At 46.8% G+C, this 22,842-nt stretch overlaps 1 protein-coding gene across 2 annotated transcripts in view; it reads right to left on the bottom strand.

The window, feature by feature from the left end:
* LOC135905857 (ATP-binding cassette sub-family C member 2-like) overlaps window positions 1-22,842 on the bottom strand; it is a 79,829-nt gene that overhangs the window by 7,386 nt on the left and 49,601 nt on the right. For both annotated transcript variants that reach the window (XM_070523016.1, XM_065436972.2), the window contains 5 exons: window positions 17,576-17,886; window positions 15,489-15,815; window positions 11,753-11,854; window positions 7,285-7,452; window positions 6,295-6,453 (listed from right to left, as the gene is read on the bottom strand). In XM_070523016.1, coding sequence (XP_070379117.1) covers window positions 6,295-6,453; window positions 7,285-7,452; window positions 11,753-11,854; window positions 15,489-15,815; window positions 17,576-17,886 — 1,067 coding nt within the window. The remainder of the gene's footprint in view (window positions 1-6,294; window positions 6,454-7,284; window positions 7,453-11,752; window positions 11,855-15,488; window positions 15,816-17,575; window positions 17,887-22,842) is intronic.

Genomic DNA, 22,842 nt, shown 5'->3' with positions numbered 1-22,842 from the left:
CCTTTCTGTCTGGCTGCGTGCCAGGCCACTCACCGTCACCTACGTGACAATATATATACAAGCGCAGTCAATGTAGTTAAGATAGCTGACCAGCAACAACACGCAGCAGCCAGCGTCTCGTGATCTTTTTCCTTTCCCATCTTTTATCCTTCCGTAACAGGACCAGTGGGTGCTGAAGCGCCGCCTCGGCGCATGGTAGGCGAAGAATTGCGAACGAAGTATGGCTTCAGCCACGAAACGTGCATGACGTCAGCAGGCGTCGGACTTGAGGATGGATCGAACTGCAACGCCGAAATCTTGTAATTACGTCGTTAACTTGACGTAAGACTTCATAACGCCCTGTGCAGTGAGAGAGAAGCTTCTGGGAGAGGCCGACCTGACGATATGGTGGCCAAAGGACATGGTGGCCAACAGACAAGGACAGCGCTTGTCCTTGTCTGTCTTCCTTGTGTCTGTGGTTTGATTTGCGCTAAGCTACTACTTCAAAGCGCTTGTCCTTGTCTGTCTTCCTTGTGTCTGTGGTTTTATTTGCGCTAAGCTACTACTTCAAATATGGACGACCAACTAGCCCAACAGTCAACTCTTCTAGAGCACCCAAGCACCTGTGGGGAATTGTGGCGAAGCACCTTTGGCGTTAGGACCGGTGCTTATCGAGATGGCACCGGTCCTAACGCTCTTTTTGTAATGCTGCGAGGTTAGTAAACGAGATCGGGCGACTTGACGTGCCATATGATCGCGATGGATGACTTCACGAGCGTACTCAGTTGCAACACCTGGCAAAGAAGAGAGGATGGTGTCAAACGGCAATGTGGGGTCGCGACCATAAAAAAGATCAACGGGTGAATATCCTGCGGTGTCACGTCGAGACGAGTTCTACGCGAATGTCACGTAGGCCAGCGTGGCGTCCCAGGTGCGGCGATCGTTGGAGACGTACATCGACAGCACCTCTGTGAGTGTTCGTTAAGGACGTTCCGTGAGACCATTCGTTCGTGGGTGGTAGGCGGTGGACAGCATGTGCTCAGTGGCACAAGAGTGGTGGAGGTCATCGACAACTCGAGACGAGAACGAGCGGCCACGGTCTGAAGGTAACTGTCGACGTGCACCGTGCTGGAGAATGACGTCGTGGAGGAGAAAATCAGCTATGTCTGTTGCGCAACTAGTTGGTAACGCCTTTGTTATCGCGTAGCGTGTAGCGTAATCAGTAGCGACGGCGATCCACTTATTCACCCTAGTCGTCGTCGGAAAAGGGCCAAGCAGGTCAAGGCCTACACGAAAGAATGGTTCAAAGAGAACTTGAATTGGATGGAGTCGTCCGACAGGTGGCAGGGGAGGTTTCTTCCAGCGCTGACACAATTCGCAAGTTGGGACATAACGACGCACAGAGCGGTAAAGACCCGACCAGACGAACCGGCATCGTATGCGGTCGTATGTATGCAAAACGCCAAGGTGTCCCACCGTGAAGTTGTTCGAGAACGACGGATCGCATATGACGAGGAAAGACAAGGAACACAGGGCCGTCAGGGTTGATATTGCGGCGGCAGAGGATGCCGTCATGCAGCACGAACATGCGGCACGTGCCACCGGTGCTGCCACATTGCACTCCGGCGATGATGGACTGTAAGCATTCGTTGCGCTGGGTTTCAACGCGCATGTTGGTCATATCAGTAAAAGCCATAACGCAGGTCACCGGATCATGCGCAGCAGGCTCAGGAGGATCCACGCGTTGATGAGAGCGGCAGTCAGCATCCTTGTGCAGACGTCCAGACTTATAGTTCACAACAAATGAAAATTCCTGGAGCCGCGAAGCACAGAGACCAAGCCGTCCTGTCGGGTACCAGAGGGAAGATTTCCAGCAGAGTGCGTTGTGGTCTGTAACGACCGAAAACGTGTGGCCTTACAAATATGGACCGAACTTCGCGACAACCCAAACTAAAGCCAAGCACTCTTACTCGGTGATGGAGCATTTCTCTCGGCAGGTGACAGCAGGCGGCTGGCGTAGGCTATCACATGCTCGGTACCATTCTGTTGTTGGGCGAGAACAGCGCCGATGCCATCGCCGCTTGTGTCAGTGTGGACTTCGGTCGGTTAAGATGGATCAAAGTGGGCAAGTATGAGAGGGGTGGTTATAAACCCTATGAGAGCGGCGAACGCGTGAGCCTGCTCCGGGCCCCATGAGAATGGCATGATCTTCCTTAGAAGATCTGTCAAAGGCCAAGCAACCTCGGCGATGTTTTTGACGAAACGGCGAGAGTAAGAACACAGGTCCACGAAGCAGCGGACGTCAGAAGCGGAACGTGGCACAGGGAATTTGCGTACAGCGCGAACTTCTTCCGGATCTGGTTGGACACCGGACGCGTCAACGAGGTGTCGCAACACGGTAATCTGACGGCGCCCGAATTGACATTTCGTGGAGTTCAGTTGTAGGCCGGCTTTTCGGAAAACTGCAAGAATGGCAGCGATTTAAGTAAGGTGGCTGCCGAACGTGGGAGAAAAAGCAATCACGTCGTCTAGGTAACAAAGACAGGTGGTCGGTCCACTTGTAGCCTCGCAGAATAGAATCCATCATACGTTCAAATGTTGCAGGAGCATTGCATAGGCCAAAGGGCATGACTTTGAACTCATATAAACCCTCCGGCACGAAAAAGGCCGTCTTCTCGCGGCCCATTTCATCAACTGAAATCTGCCAGTAGCCGGATCGAAGATCGATGGACGAGAAGTGTTTAGCTCCGTGCCAGCAGTCCAAGGCGTCATCGATGCGTGGTAGCGGGTAGACGTCTTTTCGTGTGATCTTGTTTACGTAGCGATAATCGACGCAAGAACGCAAGGTACCATTTTTTTGTCACAAGGACGACCGGTGAAGCTCTAGGGCTGGCTGATTTTGTCCACTTCTGCTTGGCTGACTCGGCGTTCAGCATGCGACACACGATAGGGACGCCGACGAATAGGATTCGTGTCTCCGGTGTTCATAAGGTGGTGAACAACAGATGCTTGATTTCGGCCTGTCGCCGAAATCAAAGATGTCACTGTACGATTCAAGCAGGAGACGTAAGTGCATGGCCTGTGCAGAGGTGAGGTCAGGTGCAATCACTTTCGCGATGTCATCCGTGAAGGAGCCAGAGCTGTGAGCTGAAATTGGCGCTAATAAGCTGCTCTCGGCATTCAGACTCTCAATGTCAAATTCGTAAGTACTAGAAACGCTGGCCAAGAACATGCTGGCCGGAAGCACTTGAGGGCACATGCTGAAATTCAGAAGCGGTATAACGACGTCGTTATTAGTAAACGTGACCAACGTATGCGTAACAGCAACGTTCCGGTTCAAAATCACTTCGATGATTGGGTGAAGCACATATTCACCGTCAAGAACCTGTGGCTGGGCGGCGTAAAGTGACGTAAGTGACTGCCCCGGGTGACACGCGCACATCTTGAAGCGGGCACAAGTGCGGTGGGGCGGTACTCGGAGCATCGGCGAGTTGAGGCAGTTCTAACTGAAGAACGCCGGTCGCGCAGTCGATGAGAGCAGAATAAGTGGAGAAAAAGTCCAATCCAAGGATAACGTCTTGAGGGCAGTTGTCGATCACAGCAAAGAAAACAGAAGTAGGGCGGCCGGCTATACTAATACGTGCCGTACACTTTACAAGAACAACCAGCACGCCACCGTCGGCCACACCACGCACACGGGCAGCTGCTGAGGTGAGGACCTTCTTTAAACGTCTACGTAGGCTAGCACTCATCACAGACACGTGGGCTCCAGTGTCGACGAGTGCTTGGACAGGTACACCGTCTATTTTAACGTCAACTACTCTTCTCTTTGTGGGTACAGACAGGGGATTTGCTGCAGTAGAACGCAATGCAGCACCACGTCCGAGGTCTGCATTTCTTAGTTTTCCGAAAGGGTGCGGTCAAAAGCAACAGGGGATGAAAGGCGACGTGGCTGCGGCGAACGGGAAGATGGACGACGTGTTTGCGCTGAACGAGACTGGTGTCCGCGCGGCGATGGTGAGCGACTGTACCACGTGTTCCTCGCAGAGTTGTCGGCGCTGTTGGACTCGGCTCAGGTTGGTCGGCGTGCGAGGTGCTGAAGGCCACGAGTTGTGACAGTATCGGGCGACATGACCGATGCGGCGACAGGTGAAACATATCAGCTGGTCATCCGCAGTTCTCCACTCAGTCGGGTTGCGATAACGCGGACAGAAGCGCCGGGGTGTAGCTAAAATGTAGAAGGGCGTTCGCTGGCTTTTGGGTTGGTGACAGCACAGACCGAATACAGACCAATGTTTTCAAGTTCCTGGCAAACGATGGCTTGAACGAGAGGAACTGAAAAAGGGGTAGCATCAGGGCTAGGCGAACATAAAGCTTCGGACGCTATCGCATCTAGTCCACGTCTAACGATTCGCACCACGTCCTTTGATGGCGGCGCATGGTGCTGTGCGAGTTGATCTTCACACGTCGACATTGCGGCAGTATTTGGAAGTCTGGCGAATGGTTGCAGGACGCGTAGGCTTTTGATTTGCTCGAATAGTCGGCACTCTTTATGGTAGCATCAACTGCAGAGGAGCTTTTGCAAATGAGCAGAATAAAGGCGTCGTCAGTAATTCCCTTGAGCACATGCCCTACTTTCTCAGCTTTTGTCGTGTCGTGATCGGCTTTGGTCCTAGCTGGTTAGCTCCTCCTCGTGGTTTTAGCTCCTCCTCGTGGTTAGCTAGCATAAGACTAGGGTCCCATCTGTTGATTCCACTAACGCCTTCGTACATGGCCACCCTCTCTTCAACGTCGGCGCCATCGGTCCTGCATAAAGTTCCAGGATCCTTGGGTAGAACAAAGACAACCGAAAGTGCAGCGACGCAGCTGGCGACGGTGACGTTGTAGGTAGCAACGACGTTGATCCCGCGCGCTCACTGTCATTCATGGTGCGGACAGTGATGCGACGTCCACTGTGGAATTCCGTTTCTAGCCGTGGTACCCTGCACCCCCCACCAATATGTTACGGGGACTTCGGGAGTATAGACAGACTGTATTTACAATATATATACAAGCACAGTCAATGTAGTTAAGATGGCTGACCAGCAACGACACGCAGCAGCCAGCTTCTCGAGATCTTCTTCCTTTCCCTTCTTTTATCCTTCCGTAACAATATTATACAAATGCGCAAGATTTCGTTTAGTAATAAAGGACCCAGTGATTTGTACGAAAGAGTGCACCATATTTCGCACTTACTGTCAAGGTGCAAGTTACTCGGCACGAAACCCAAGAAGAGCACAGAAACCAAGGAAACAAAGGAGCTAAATTTTAGCGAAGAGATATCAGTACTGCCACTGAAACTACACTGAATCAAAGAAACTCATTAAATACTTGAACATCTTTCTAGCATTGAAATATTTGTTAAATACATATGCGCGTTCAATTTACGTTAAACCCGCCATGGTGACGTTGTGAATTCGGCTGTGCGCTGCTAGGCTCGAGGACGCAGGATCGAATCCCGGTCACAGCGTCCACATTTAAATGTGGGCGAAATGCAAAAACGCCCGTGTACCGTGCATAGGGTGGACGTTAAAGAACCCCAGGTGGTCAAGATTAATCCGGAGTCACTCAATAGGGCGTGCCTCATAATCGTATTTTGGTTTTGGCACGTAAAACCGCGGAATTTTCTTTTAAATTTACGTCAACATTTATAGTGGTGACAACAGGCAAACAAAAGTGCAAGAGAAGCCTTCACGCCCCGTGGGAGCAGAACTTGCAGGCTCAACGCGAAGCTTCCCTGCCAATATTCGTCGCTCTTTAAGGGTAGCGCTGGAGATGCCTAAACAAAACGTGAAAAACTTTTCGCTTGTGTACTTTTTTAAGGCGAAGCTTTGGAATTGAACCCACTTTGCTGGCCGCGCCTGCTGCTGTCATGCCGACCATAGGGGACAGCATTCCCAAAGTCGTGCTCCTATGTGGCCTTATCTGTACTACAGATGTGCAGGTGGCCGATTTCTTCCCTACAGAATTAATCAGTGATTCAACAAGCGGTACGCAAATGCCCCAACTGCAACAAATACGCGCCTTCGAGGGCATAATTTCGCCGTTGAAACCAAGCTGTCTACGCCTTCTATCCCGGAGCTCGGCGCGTCTTGTCGGTCGGTTTGACGAGCCGGCGCGTAAACGCTATGCTGTAATGCGCGCTGCAGCACATGAACAGTGTTGTGGCGTAGCAGTTCGCCGATTCACGAAAGCATCACTTCGTATATATATCGAAACGAGCGCTGGACCTGCATAATTTCCTTTTCCAACAACTCCCGTGAAAGGGTTGCCCACCTGTGGGATGACTGTGATGACCGAGCGCAGCTGTCGAAGAGAAACCGAAGAGATGTCGATGCCATCGATGACGATGCGTCCTTCTGAAGGCTTCAGCACCCGCAGAAGGGCAAGAATGAGGGACGACTTTCCGGCTCCCGTGCGCCCGACCACGCCTACCTATCATTCGAAAAAAAAAGAAATCTGATCAAAGGCACCCATGTTATGAAGTTAACAAGTCCAGCTCATATTAGTTATTCTTAGATAGTGGGAACTCAAAGCTAAGGGACGCTATCAGCCGTCCGTATAAAAGAAGGCTAAATAAAGTACAAAGGAAACCAAACGTGTTTTCGGTTTCCTGATGCGCTGAATCCGGTTACGTGCGCCCGACATTTTGAGTACGTCTAATCTCGCTGTTTTCAAGTTGATCTTTTTTTTTTCTTTCATTGATGGACTTCGTAGAGTGGTAGTATCGACCTGCTTGTTGGCTATTATAGGTTCCCACGAAGGCGCAATATACAGAAATATTTACACCCAAAATTATATACACAACAATTTGACTTGTTATGTGAACCGGATGTCCCATTACCTCACAGAAGATGTGGTAGGCAAGAAATGGCGACTGAATTAGAATGATGCAATAAAATGTAGAATAAAAAAACAGCCGTATCGTTCACGTGGCACTCGATCATTGTCGACAATGCAGACGCGCCTTCATCTCCAAAGCTTTCGAGCCGCACGGTGGCAACATCAAGCTGTGTAGCCGCTTGTCAACTTCGGCCAAAAGCTCTATATTTTAAATTTTTCGTGAGATCACAGCAGTGCGTTAATTTCCACGCTCTGCACTTCATGGAGGGCGATAAATGTATATGTTAGAAGTATCCGTTGCAAGTATCTGGAGGGCGTATATTTACGAAGATATAAAGACATAATACATATACAATATAACAACGTATTACATAAATACATTACATAACAGGAGGGTATATTAGAGACAGTAAAAGAGCTTACCCTCTCGCAAGCTTCTATAACAAAAGTGAGGCTCTTCAAGATGGGCGGGCAGATGCCGGGTTTGTAAGACGCAGTGAAATTTTCGAACACTATCTCTCCGTGGTCTGGCCAGGAAGTGTGTAAACTGTGCGCGCCCTCGGCCCGCAATTCAACCGCATCACAGGCGTCCTAAAACCGAGAGAGCAGACAAACAGATTAAGTGACGTCCACCCGAATGTAGATTAAGCAGCATTTGAAAGGGGCAAGTAATTATGGCCGGTTCATCTCATTTAAATTGATAGCGGCGACTTCGGCAAGAACTATTACGCAAAATGCAATAAGTCAGATATTGGCAAAGTTACTTCTCTTTGACATTGGCTATGTTTCCACAAGGAGCACTGTCACCGCCGACTTGAGTTGTTTAAACGTGCCCTTCGTACTAAATTCGTCTCTTCCCGTGATGTGCCATATTTCCTGGCGTCCGCTTGATTATTCGACTACGACAAATGGGCTTAAATGTCCGGCACTTTACAACTGAAATATAGAGATATATAAGACCTAAGATGTGTACTCCGCATTTGCGCACAGCCTTCACCTTTAAAATTGCTACAGTAATATTATTCTGTTCGGGAAATAACGGTAAAGCTATCAATAAGATACTACGATTTCCTGCTGATAAATAACGAGGCTATTCAATAACTGCAGTAGCGGTAATAACTGCAGTAGCGCATGACATGTGGCCACTGAGAGAATGCTCAATTACTATTTTGCAAGTGCTGTTGTGAAAAAGAAACATTATCAATAATAATAGTGAATTAATCAATTATTTATTTAACGTGTCCGAGAACAACAATGGTGTCTTCGTGACGGTGCACAGAGAAAGAAAAGCAAACAGAAGTAGAAATGCATACTAGGGTTGAGGATTGGGCGAGTTGGTATTGCATTCTAGAACTGGTAAAGCGCAACATTGAATGTTCCTTTATCTGGCAGGCTCGGCTTGTTTCTTCCTTTGTATGTTGCGCTGTATCAGTTCTAGAATAGAAATGTATAGCCATTACCACAAAAGTTATGGGATAAAAGAATTATATGAACAAGAAAATAGAAGTGAGTAAACACCTACCTAATAAGCAACGACAACAGCATAATAATAATAAAATGCGTTCAATGAATGAATGAATCAATCAATCAATCAATCAATCAATCAATCAATCAATCAATCAATCAATCAGTCTTGGTAATACACACAAGCTCACAGGGCAAGCTCACACACACATATACACACATACACAGGCGCGCACACATAAAAAATAATTTCGCGAATACAAATTTTAACATACAACAAAATGTGTACACGAAGAAACGACAAAGCAAAAGTGGAGAAACAGAAAACGCATTACAGAATGATGGAACACACAAGAGATATGAGAGTTTTAACGCGACAGCGTTAAGGAGCTCGTGTCGCAGAAAAGCCGGTGTCGTCGGCGTCGGTGTCGCGAGTTCGATGCTTCAAAGCGGTACAAACGCGCCTCTAGTGAATGCGGTGTTGCCTTAGAAACGAGCTGTTTCTAAGGCTCAGGCGTGCGTCGCTTGCTCAGGCGCAAATTTCATTGCCGCACCGAACGCTGCGTTGCTCGACGCTCACCGCGTCCGATGCGGGGCGCGTAGTCGCTGCGCCGTAGCCCATCGTCTTACCTCCCTTGGCGGGTCGACGGGAACGCTGTCGCGTTCCACTCTTGAAGGCGAAGCTTAAGCGTCCTCCAGTTTTTTGTTCAGTTATTGAAATTGCTCTCCAACTCCTTTCAGGAAAATATCACATTTAGGCACGAAGATATCCAGGCACTCTGAATGGGCTTTATATGTCACCTGCACTCTAGATAGAGGGTCACAAAAATCTGAAGACTGAAAGGCGTGCTCTTTCCTTGTGCCTTTCTGCGGAATGTAAAAGCACTCATTAGAAAGCAAGTGCGAGCAGCAGTTTTTTTTTTGTATTAATTTGTGAAGAAAAAGAACATCCAATTTGTTGCGTCTACAGGTGAGGGTAGGTAACGTGTGCGTCTTTGTTAGCTCTATGGAGCTGGGAGGCTTTTGACAGAGTCGATGTTTAAACATAGATGTGAACTTTTTATGTCAACTTTCGAGAAGTTCACAATTTTACCTGCGAGTGCCGCCCCAAACGACGGAGGCATACTCAAGAACTGGAAGACCCACGCTCTCATATAATGTTACAGATGGCGCAGGTTATTTCAAGCCTCTCGTCACCCGACGTATACTGTGCCGAGCGTAAGAAGCGCACGCTGCCTCGTTTGTATAGCGTGGGGCGAGAGACTCGGACAGCTATCGAAGTACACTCCAAGGTCCCTTGTTCCCCGAGCTCTTGGCAGGACAACGTCTCTAATGCTATAGGGAAATAAAGTCCCGTTAGTCTTCCAGGTCAAGCTTACAACTTTCGTTTTTGGTGCATTTATGACTTATTTCCAGCGAACGATGACGCAAAATTTGCCATGTCCTTCTAAGGAGCGGCGTAATCATTAATGCTTTTTTACCGATCTGAAAAGTTTCGTTTCATCAGCATATAACAAAATTGAAGTGTTCTGAATGACTGTTGAAACGTCGTTAATAAACAGCGAGAAGAGAAGGGGGCCCAGAACAGACCCTTGAGGAACTCCACTTGTCTCTGCATAGTTCTGACGTCTGACCGTTTACGCTAACGTAGCAGTACCGGTCGCGTAGGTAGCTTCTTATCAGCGCTGTGACAGAGTGGTGCAGACCTAGTTGTGTCAACTTTTGGAGAAGTATTTTGTGGCATACGACATAAAACGCCTTACTGAGGTTAACATAAATAACATCCAGCTGTCCTTTCTTACACACTGCTTGGTGAGGCATGCATCATGAAGCTAGCGGGGTCGGTAGTTGGGGAGCGTCCCGATATGAATCCATGCTGCTGATGAATGAGAGTATTTTAATAGAGGATGAAATTGTTGAGTGCAGAGTTAATAGTAATGAGTGAAATTATTGCAATGAGCGCAATAATTGTAATAATAAACATTGTTTTCATCTCTAAAAATTGCAATGGCGTAGGCAAGAAAGAAAAGCGAATGGCGCTTGAAGAGGTTCCCACCCTTCTTCGTACGGCAGGCAGTGGACTACACATGCACCGCTTCCCATTAATGGCATGTTAAAGCCTTTCTGTCTGAATGTTCTCTCTTCAGCGTTTTGTAAAACGCGTGCTTTCGGTCAGTCGCAATACAAAGCCGCTCTGTGTAGGAGGTGGCTGCATGTTCCCCTCAAGCTGCAACGTGCAGCTTTATCGCCGGGTGATCCTCGCAACGTTGCTGTAGAACAGATTCAATTTAAGTTCAAATTCACAAAAAGCAACAGTTGAAATACTAAATAAAATCTAGTGTCTATTAGACGTCAATGGTTACAATAAAAATACAATACAATTACTATAAGTAAATTAAATTGCTTATATATAATGCTATACACGGGGTGGTCATTTTTGTGTTTCCCAGAATTTTTAAAAATCACCTTTTGCAGATAACGTAATTGCAGTCCTTGAGCTGGATTATTGAGAAAGGTGGGCATTACTTGCACGATAAATTGAAACACATACTCAAATAATTAGAGATATAACTAATCAACTTCTTGAATAACTAATGTATGGCACATATTGCAATTTACGATTTGTATCCACTGAAATTGCGAGCGTATCTACTTGGAAAGAATTTACAAAATGACACCAGTTTGCATATATGCGCCATCAAACTTGAATTAAAAATTCTGTATTTTTCCGCTTTCTTTTTTTTTCACAAAACGCTCTTTTATGCTTTGAAGCAGAAAAGCAACTGTAACGCCCATGTATTTCATCCGACACTTTGGGAACTAATGTCTCGAAACTTCTGTTATCCTGAAGACTCAATTGGATATGTCCTTAAAATTCACCGGCTACTATTGCTCAATTGCAAGTTGTGCAGTAACGTGATTAATTAGGAAGTAAATGAGCGAATTTTTGCTAATTAATTCAATATGTGTTTCGATTTCTCGTGCTAGCAATGTCTGCCTCTTGGAATATTCGAGCTCAAGGACAAGAATTACGCTATCTGCCACAAGCGAGTTCCAAAACTTCCAGAAAGCCTAAAAACGACCACCCCGTATAATATATTGCTATAAGACAAAGCACTGGTCACAGCAAGAGCATTAGTACTGACATGAGCAACCGTGTAATGCAGAGAAGAGATAATCATAAAAAGAAATCCCAGAGGGACCTAATTGCTCACATTGCTGATGTCGATATTTGTGCGAGTCAGTTTGTTGAGGATTACAAGTATGTACCGCATTTTGTATCCGTAGCCCTTTCTTAGCAGCCAGTAACCCTGCCTCTGGTTTTCTACGGTGCGGTCAGCAGTGTTACCGACCAGTGCTCTGTTAAAGTGAGGACTCGCTACGAGTGCTGTATCAAGCAAAATATGCGTGAGCGAACATTTCTCACCTCGGGTTGTAGCTTGGTGTACTCGACGGCGCGCTCGAAAGCGATAGTGGCCATAAAACAGAAGAAAAGCGACGCATTGATGGCCGACAGTAGCATCGGAATCTATCGGGAAAATAAGGGACGGCATTAGGTCTGTTGTTTACTAATACGCATTTAGAAATACATATTTCGTTATTTAGTTGTGCTGGCTATTTAAAAAAAAGCAACTCCGGTGACGGCAGACGGATCCTAAATGTGATACGTCACGACCCGCGAGCACAACTGTGTCTGTACCTTAAATTTTAGAGGCTTCGTTTTCAATTCTTGCTGCACTAGATTGGTTAAAATACAGTCAAGTGCCAGCAGACTTAAGCCTGTCGTACAAATGTTGACATAACCTATGAAAATATAAAGGACCTCTTTCTATTTCAGAAAGGTAACTCCAAAAAGAAAGGTCTCCTTTCTATTTTTGTTTAGAACAATGGTTGAGACAATTGTTCGGCTATCCTCGAACTGGAAAGCTCTCTTCTGCGATTACGGATTGAACGCTACCTGTACGCAGTAAGCCATCAAGTTCCCTACTAATATTGCAATCTGAAAGTAGGCGGTGGTTGTCTATGGGAGCAACAAGCACGGTAGTTCAGCATGGGATTGGTGGTTAGCACAAGTATTTGCACAAAATTCGTCTCTCACTTTAAACGGCGTTGTGATTTTGCAAATTGATCGTATTTGAGAAAATATTGCGTCACAACACAACAACTCGCGGTGACGATGCCTAGGCGTAGTCTTATTACGTTCAGTGTTTAGAAAAGTATAATTTTCTAAACATGTTGGTCTATAAAGGCAGGTACAGTGCACTAGTAAATAAGCCAAAGGTACATCTGAAGCCACAGGTACGAAGACACGCCAAATTCATGTACTCAACGTAATTCGCACAATTCATCATCATCATCATCAACATCAGCCTATTTTAGTTCCACTGCAGGACGAAGGCCTCTCCCTGCGATCTCCAATTACCCATGTCTTGCGCCAACCGATTCTAGCTAGTGCCCGCAAATTTCCTAATTTCATCGCCCCACCTGACCTTCTGCCGTCCTCGACTGCGCTTCGTTTCTCTTGGTACCCACTCTGTAACCCTAATGGTTCAACGGTTATCTAACCTGCGCATGACATGACCTGCGCAGCTCCAATTTTTTTCTCTTTATGTCAATTTGCCTGTTTGCTCTCTGATCCTCACCGGTCTACTTCCTGTCTCTTAACGTTATGCCTAACATTCTTCGTTCCATCGCTCTTTGCGCGGGTCTTAACCTGTTTCGAGCTTCTTTGCCAGTCTACAAGTTTCTGCCTCATATCTCGGCATCGATAAAATGCACTGATTGAACACCTTCCTTTTGAATGATAATGGTAAGATTCCAGTCAGGAGCTGACAATGTCTGTCGTATGCGCTCCAACCCATTTTTATTCTTCAGTGAATTTCCTTGTCATGATCAGGGTTCCTTGCAGTTATTTGACCTAGGTAAACGCACTCTCTCATAGAGTGTAGAGGCTGACTGGCAATCCTGAAGTTTTGTTGCCTTATACCGGCTATTCATGATTATCTTTGTCTTCTGCATATTAATCGCCAACCCCACTCTTACACTCTCTGTGTTAAGGGCCTCAATCATCTGTTGTAACTCGTCTGCAGTGTTGCTGAATAGAACAATGTCATCGGCAAACCGAAGATTGCTGAGATATTCGCTGTCGATCCTTACCGCTAAGCCTTCCCAGCTTAATAGCATGGATACTTCTTCCAAGCACGCAGTGAATAGCATTGGAGAGATTGTGTCTCCTTGTCTTTCCCCTTTATTTATAGGTATCTTCCTACTTTTCTTGTGAAGGATTAAGGTAGCTGTGTAATCTCTGTAGATACTTTCCCAGATACTTACGTAAGCGCTCTGTACTCCTTAATGACGTAATGCCTCTTGACTGCTGGTATCTCTATTGATTTGAATGCATTTTCGTAATCTATGAAAGCTATATAGAGAGGCTGTACTCTCCGGATTTCTCGATTACCTGATTAATGACATGGATGTGATCCATTGTAGAGTATCCTTTCCAGAAGCCAGCCTGTTCCCTTAGTAGGCTAAAGCCCAGTGTTGCCCATATTCTATCGCAAAAAATCTTGGTGAATATTTTATATAATGCTGGGCGTAAGCTAATGGGCCTACAATTTTTCAATGCTTAAACGACTCCCTTCTTGTGGATTAGTGTTTGCATTCTTCCAATTTTCTGGGATCCTTGAAGGCGATAGACACTTCGTATAGAGCGCTGCCAGTTTTTCAAGCATTATGTCTCCTCAATCTTCGATTAAATTGACTGCTATTCCATATTCTCCTGCCGTTTTTCCCCGTTTCACGTCTTGCAAGGCCCTTCTGACGTCATCGCTAGTTATAGGAGGAGCTTCTGCCATTTGTTCATTACTGCTTCGAATGGCGTTTTTTTTTTTAGTTTGAGGATGGCGAGCTTAAATTTCACCTCCTCCGGTGCACTACATTTCCAGGCTTAAAGTGACGCCTGACACCGGCAAAAGATGCCGAGAACGAGTGGGGCTATACTAATCCAGGTACAACCAAATTAGGAAGACCCACTAAGATTCAACAAGACATTCGCTCACCAGAACAGGAATTCATCTCCCTGGTGCAGTATTCGGCCACTCCCTCCCTCATTATTCGCATGATTGTACTGCCAGAATTTCCTTTAGTAATTTTAGCAGGAAATAGTATGCGTTATACAGGGTGTTCTTCGTTGCTGCACCAAATTTTTAAAATTAGAAAAATGTAAATCACGGTACGGTTGTGCTTACCATTCGAGTGAGCGGATTGGCAGCCTCTAGATACATAGCAATTTCCGCAATTACGTGCGTAATTAGCGAAGATACGGTAATTCATTTTGTAAACTTTCTAATTGTCAACACTAGGTAACTACAGCAAATAAGTACATTGAAGCCCGTCCTCGACACTGCCTATCTCAATGATAAAATTTGGAATAGCGGAATTCACGTGGGAGCTACGCGAACAATTAGTTCCCCTTGGCAGGCTCCTTGAAACCAAAACTGGTCGGAAAAAGAGCGTCTGCGTCGTGTATGTGCCCCCCCCCCCCCCCCGCCTTTCGTCAAGTCTCCGAGGTCACCAAAGGTCCGGCCCCACGAGCAGCTTGCGTTATCTTTTTGCTGTCTGGGGCGTTGGCTTAGCGCTTCAATTCCGGCGGGCCACTTTAGTAGCGTTATCAACCGCATGTTCAGTCGCTGACCAAATCATCCTCTCAAGACCGTTTTCTGGAATGCTTGAAAGCGACAAACCAACACACGGTATGTTATAATGCGAAGTATTCGTTGTCGCCTGCTAAAGAATCCGCGTAAGTTTGCAGTCCAGGCTCGTTTCGGCACCCTTTATTCAAAAATAGACATATGTTCGATGGTGGAATTCGAACCAGGGTTTCCCAGCGCAATAGCCCGACCATTACAGAGGTACGCATGCTCGCTATACAAACCGCAATTGCAATTGGATAGCACGGACACGTTGCGACATGTGGCAACACTGCGTATACTCCCAAACGATGCTAGCTAGACAGCCTGCTACTCGCAACATGATTCACCTAAAACTTATTCCCACAAGGCGTTGGATCTGCATTGTCTCTTGCATTATTTTGACGCGTCATTCCAGCGGGAGCGCAACACAGAGTGCGACTGCGCTGCCGAATCGGCGCGCACGGGGCTCACCGACATGGCTGAACTGAGCGACAGGCCGACCTCGCTCGGCGACGGCGGCACCGTCGAGAAGAACAGGACGAGCACCGTGGTGACGACGGCGCTGAGTCCCGCGACTCCTCCGCAGATGCGCGTGAAGCGCACGGCCGCCACCAGTGCCCAGAAGTACCTCAGGGCGCCGTCGAGGAGCCGGCAGAAGCGCCGGCAGACCAGCGCCACGGCACCGTAGCAGCGCACGCTGCTCATGGAGTCTCGAGTCTCGGTGAGGTGCTGCAGGACGCGAGACACGCAGGCTGTCTCCAGGGAGCGAAGTGCGTTGGAAGCCCGTACAGTCACTGTCTGCGCGAACACCACGCAAACCACGTATAAAGCACGTTCGACTTCCGAGCGCGTCTGTAGCATATTGCGGGACTTTTTACACCGAATAGTCTGCATATAGGAGCCTTGACATGCGGCAGCCTTTCCCTTGCACGTGACTCAACTCAAAACAAATTATTCGCCATTTTGCAAGCCTAATACGTATCACATCGATTCATTGATTGATTTATTCGCGGGGCTTAACGTCTCAGATCAACTCTTCGCCTACGAAATACACAACGCCGTCAGTTGTGGAAGGCTCTGCAATAATTTTGACCACCTGGGGTTCCGTAACAAAAACATTAAAAACATTTACCGACAATTACGATACTCGCTAATGCAGAATTCGAGGCACTTTTATATTGGTTTTCATTTCGCGATATATTGGCTGCCGCAGACAATCTGTCTCGTGCGGCACATTACAAACGGCGCGAAGTGTGACGCGACTGCCCCTCTAATTGGGAGATCCCGATAGGCAGTGCGTAGGTGACGCGTGGGTGCGATTCACTGCAGCCAATGCAGACAGACCTCCGCTCATGTAGCCCTTTGCTTCCATATATCAGTGGATGCACTCGCGGCATGTCATCGGTGACCAGACCACGGCGAGCTACCATGGCATCAACTTTTAGAAATCGTTGCCGCAGAAAACGTCTTCCGCTGCACTACGCTTTCCTCCTCATGCTTTCGCCATACCCTCCTCCTCCACTTCCCTCCTCGGGCTCTCTTCGCTATGGCTGTCAATTGCTGTCTTCGCCATCGCTATCTTTTAATCTTTCGCTGTGCTCATTCGCTCGGTTACGCCGAGGCACGACACCGATATACGTCGACGCTAAACGCAGGAACGGCCGATCTAATATAATTATGCAAGTATTCTTGCCATGGGTCGCCTGCTTCAAAATGCGGCCGGGAATCGAACCCACGACCTCGAGAGCTACCACAACTGGTCACACATGCGGCTTTCAATTTGCGAATACGAGTCAGGACAAGAGGAAACACTGCCCGGAAAAAACAAACACTCCGGGCCTCTTCGAGGTGGTTTTTCGAGCTAAAGTGGTGCTCCATTTCGACGACGGGAAGCAGCATTTAAAAGGGACGATACTAAAGACACCGTCCTCGGGAGGTACTTCCGAGGCCCACACATAGTAACCTTTCGGTGCCATTCAAAGCAGAGGTATTATTTGCCAGGCATGACGCCAACGGCATGATGGTGACAACAGCCCCCATGGTAGCGCAGTGGCTATGGCGCTGCACTGCTGTGCTCGAAGTCGCGGGTTCCATCTCGGCTGCAGCGGCTGTGTTCCGTCGGGGCCAAATGCAGAAACACTCATATACCGTTCATTGGGGGCACGCTAAAGAACCACAGGTGGTCAAAATTTACGCAGAGACCCCCACTACTGCGTAACTTGTAATCAAATCACGGTTCTAGCACGTAAAATCCCATAATACGGTCAATTAGTCATTAATTATGCATTAATCACTTTATAACTAATAATATACTAGATAATAACTGAAGGGTCCCACCGCATTCGAGGTGGGTTATAAAAATTGTTTTCTTTTCTGGCGACTTGCGACAAAGAGAGAGAGAGAATAAGATGCGATGGATCGCGTGCCAAACAAACATGCTGAAGAAAGCAAGATTATGTCACCTAATGCAGACCAGATAATCTTTGAGCGAGATACTCTTTAAACCAGTTACTATGAAATTTCTCGTGAGTAGAAAAGCGTTTCTGTGTCCCACTCACCACGATGGCAAGGTAGACTCCCGTGGCGACTAGTCCCAGGAGGCATGCTGTAAGAGCCTGCGTCCCCACGACCGCCAGCCTCGCAAGTACCACCGTGATAGTCTGCAGCACTTCTTTCGTTGTCATATAGAACTGGCAGTCGACATAGCTGAGGTCGGCGGAGAAGCGGTTCAGCAATCTGCCGCGAGGGGTCGCCTCGAAGAAGGAAACCGGACAGAGCAGCACGCGCCGGAGCATGGCGGCGTGCAGCCCCGAGGACAGTCGTCGGAAAGACAGCGCCAGCAGAAGGCCGGCCAGGGAGCCGAACAGCACTGCCGATGCAACAGGAACATTGTGAGTTGGAGAAAGCTTTCTCCACGGAGAAGCCGTAGTTCGCGGCTGCGGATTAATTTTGGCCACTGGACCAACGATCGAGCTTGCCGATGCCACACACCGGAGCCGAATGGGGCTATTGCGGAACACCTCTGCGTCCCGACGGTCCGGAGACATACGTGAGAAGCAGCTTTGTAGCCTCACAAGCCCGAGATGTACAAACAATTAGTCAAACAACAGACGGCCAGCGCCTGTGTATGTCCTTTTTCAGTGTGCATGACCGTGTCAATTTTAGTGCGCTGCTTCAATGTCATGGCTCACCTACAAGCCCATCAGTATATATTAAGTCTAAGAGGTGTTGGGCATGCCGGCAGGCGGCGCCGAAAAGGAGCACTCCTCATACGAGCCGAAACTACGACAAACCGTCTTCTGCCAGGGTGATCTGCCAGGTATTCTGTGTTATCCATGCAGGGAAGGTGGCCATCAGGGGGGCGACAGTCCTTACAATCGAATCAGCATATTTGTCTTCATTTCCTTCGTTTCTTTAGCAACGTGTCTCTTTTGACACTCGACTTAACTTTTTAGGTGATTTAGTTTAAGGCACCATGTAGTACACATTACCTTAAGGGTCTGCTCCAACGTGCCTTATGTACACTTTCACGTAGAATTGTGGCTGCACAGCTTAGGTGTCATCTGCCTCTGGGTGACTTGCTCAGAGAAGCTTAGCATGTGAATTTCAAAAGCACTCTGCCGTGCGAATTCTCGGTGATCGGGAATAGCTTGTACCACCACTACAAAACCATATTCATACTGATTGCAAAAATATATATTCAGGCTAATTTTTGAAAGATGTTACCAACACAGGTAAGACGTTACGACAAGCCATGCGCTTATTCAAAAACCTGCGCCGTTTGTCGAATGGAGAAAATAATACCCTACGAAGAAATATAATACATTGTGAAAATTACTGGCCATCAAGCTACCAATATGGACTTGTTGGTCCATCTTAAGGCGAACGAAGTAAACGTAGCAGCGCAGCAACATGAACGAAATACAGGAGGAGTAATTGTAGTTCAGTGGGTTCTTTTAAAGTGAACCTTTATTTGAGAATCCCCCCGCAGCGTGGCTGTTGCTGCCTTGCCAAATCAATAATATAATTGAAAAAGCACTTGCGCGTGCTTACTCCAGTTTCTACTACGTCAAACACGCAGGAATGAAACGAACGAACAGTAGTCAACCTTACCACTGTCTTCCGTGATGTGCTTCTCTCTCCGCATACCCCGTTTCCTTGTATTTTAGCCAACAAACATCGCCTTCGAGCTCGCGACATGATTTCGTTGATGTGCCACGGTCTGAATTCGCATATACTCCTGCTTGTATAGATTCTGATAGAAACACACTTAGACAATTACCGACCAGTATCTCTTACATATACATCAGTCAAAATTTTAGAGCATATAATTCATAAACATATATTAGGTTTCTTAGAAGAGCACAAGGTACTTACAGATGTCCAACATGGTTCCAGACATAGGTTTTCTACATGTACTCAATTAGTTGAGACTGTGCACGATCTCTCACAGGCGATTAATCAAGGGGAGCAAACAGATATTGTGTTCGTGGATTTTCGCCAACGTTTGACAAGGTGTCACATTGCGGATTAATCCATAAATTGGGGTATTATATAAAAGATGAACAGATACCTCCTTGGATCAGAGCCTACCTTACTAACAGGCACCAATTTGTCCCCTTAAACAATGCTTCTAACAATGCAGAGGTTGCGTCTGGAGTTCCCCAGGGATCGGTTTTGGGAGCACTTTTATTTACATTATTTATTAATGACATAGTCGCAGAACTTTCAGTTTTCGTGAAACTTTATGAAGATGACTGTATTTTGTATGAAGAGATATCTTCTGTTGATGAGCAGGGGCGTCTAAATAATGACCTGGGAAAAGTCATTGCTTGGTGCGAACAATGGCAAATGTCTATTAATTTTGATATAACTGTTTTTTATGAGAATCACACATACCAAAAGAACCTCTTCAGTTTGCATATAGTGTTGACAACGTATTTGTATTAGAGGTAACAGAGTACAAATATTTGGGCCTATGGATACCCAATGAGCTTTCCTGGACGAAGCACATAGATACTGTTATTGCAAAATCTTTGCGTAATCTGTTTTTCCTGGGGCGCTAACTGAAATCATCTACGTCTAGTGTTCGTTTATTGGCGTACAACTCCTACATTGGTCCGTTGTTGGAATATACCGTAATTGTTTGGGGCCCATTCACTTTAACCAATATTAAAAACGGGAACGTGTACAGCATAAAGTAGTTAGGTTTGTTTTCAATTCATGCGGCCCTGCGTCTGTTGTTGAGCTCGTAAGACGCAGTAGATTACCCCCTGTGACTGAGCGCAACCGTATCTGCCGATTCCTCTTCCAACTCGTAAGCGGCCATTATAAGGTTAACACTTCCGAGTTCTTTACTTACTCATCAGGTTATAACACGAGACGTAGGCACGCTTTATCAATGACCCCCTTGAACGCACGGAGTAACTGTTTCAAATATTCTTTTCTTCCTAGAATAATAACAGACTGGAATAATCTCAATTCTGAGATTGTTACCCAGATCCTTATCAATGTTTGAAAAATGCTTGCAAATGTTATGAATTTGTGAGCGTTATTTGCTTGTGTGTTTTTATCTATTCTTCACCAATGTTTGCAAATGCCTGCATATCTGATGCATTTTGTATGTGTTTACATGTCCCTTGCATATTTCTATGTATACCCACCCTGCTATGATCAGATTTCAGATCGCAGTACCTATAAATAATAATAAAAAAAGAATTCTGAACAATGTAGTTCAAAAGTTATTTCCCGACTAGACGGTTGCGGCATAGCTTCATAAAAATGTAGTACATAAACATAAGCATTACGTGAGATTACACGTTGCATTTAGACGACAATAAGGACAGCTATACGCATAACATTTCGTTTTCTAACACTTAATTGACTGTTTATAGAAAGCTTCGCTTCACATAGGAGGAGGAAAAGTACGAGGGAGAATCAGAAAGTCCTTACCCCTATCTTTTATTAGCCAAAATAAGTTACACACAGGCAGTTAGAAACATCGGTACTATTCTACGTACCTTACAATATTTTTCCACATAGTCCCTACACCGGTTCAAACATACGTACCATCGCAGCACTAAATTTGAGATCCCCTGTGTCGCCATTCAGTGACGCACGCGGCCTCCCCGAACCCATGCAAGTCTTCGCGACCTTTTGCCAACTCACAACACCAACCCCTCACACTTCTCAAAGCGAGACACCTTTCCCCATACGTGGGCTCCATATTTCCCCATGAATTTTGATGGGCGTTCGCCCCTTGCTCCACAGAAAACGAATCACGCTTCGTTGCTCGTACGCCATGGATACGTGCAAAGCAAAACCGCCATCTTCAACAACTGACAGCGGCGTCGTGCCGCGGAGCTACCGGCAGATAAGGCCGGGCCGGTCCGAGGAAGGTCCACTGCTGGGAATGGATATGCTGACTTCGCGTTTATCGCATATGTTGACTTCACTGTATTCTTTAAAACTGATGGTAGCGCTAAAAAGGAACGGACACACGAAGAAAAGACGACACGACGACGAGGAAACGCTACTGACAACTGGTTTTATTTTTCGCAAGAATACTATATTTAAAAGAATCACAATACATACGCACAACCGAACTACACCAGCCTTCTTTATCGCCATATCAAAAACAATGTCATGCACGCGAAGCGAGATGATAAAACTCCCGAGCAGCAAGAAGTGAACACAAGACCAATTGAAGAAAAGCCAAACCGTTATGGTTTTTCAAATTTCCCCAGAAGTGTGCGCTCAGCCGAGTACAAATTAATTGAAGCATCGCTGATGCATAGACCCGCCTTTTCTTGTATGTGGAAAGCTTCCAGCAAAACTCTAGCTTTTGCACTTGCACTTCTGCCCAGAACCTTTGCTTCTTTAAACCGTGGCACGCACTCGCAAACCATCACATGTGAAACTAAATTCGCAAGTTTGTCTTGTTTTGTTATGTTTTGAGAGTGTTCCCTTAAGCGGTCATTGAGGCAACGCCCCGTCTGCCCGATATAGCACTTGCCGCAGGACAGGGGAATAAGGCATACCACTCCTAGGGCACACCTGACGAAGACATCTTCATGCTGCTTTTTGCAGCCGCGCTGACCTTCACCGCAGATGCGGGGGCACAGCCTCGCCAACTTGTTTGGCGCAGAAAAAACAAGCGGCACGTTGTGCCTGCTGGCCACCTTTTTGAGGTTGTGTGAAACCTTATGAATGTAAGGCATCACCTCAGGTTTGGTCTTCTTACATTCATAAGGTTTCACACAACCTCAAAAAGGTGGCCAGCAGGCACAACGTGCCGCTTGTTTTTTCTGCGCCAAACAAGTTGGCGAGGCTGTGCCCCCGCATCTGCGGTGAAGGTCAGCGCGGCTGCAAAAAGCAGCATGAAGATGTCTTCATCAGGTGTGCCCTAGGAGTGGTATGCCTTATTCCCCTGTCCTGCGGCAAGTGCTATATCGGGCAGACGGGGCGTTGCCTCAATGACCGCTTAAGGGAACACTCTCAAAACATAACAAAACAAGACAAACTTGCGAATTTAGTTTCACATGTGATGGTTTGCGAGTGCGTGCCACGGTTTAAAGAAGCAAAGGTTCTGGGCAGAAGTGCAAGTGCAAAAGCTAGAGTTTTGCTGGAAGCTTTCCACATACAAGAAAAGGCGGGTCTATGCATCAGCGATGCTTCAATTAATTTGTACTCGGCTGAGCGCACACTTCTGGGGAAATTTGAAAAACCATAACGGTATGGCTTTTCTTCAATTGGTGTTGTGTTCACTTCTTGCTGCTCGGGAGTTTTATCATCTCGCTTCGCGTGCATGACATTGTTTTTGATA

The sequence above is a fragment of the Dermacentor albipictus genome, chromosome 8 (assembly GCF_038994185.2).
Source record: "Dermacentor albipictus isolate Rhodes 1998 colony chromosome 8, USDA_Dalb.pri_finalv2, whole genome shotgun sequence".
Classification (NCBI taxonomy): domain Eukaryota; kingdom Metazoa; phylum Arthropoda; class Arachnida; order Ixodida; family Ixodidae; genus Dermacentor; species Dermacentor albipictus.
This window is presented reverse-complemented; position numbering and strand designations above follow the sequence as displayed.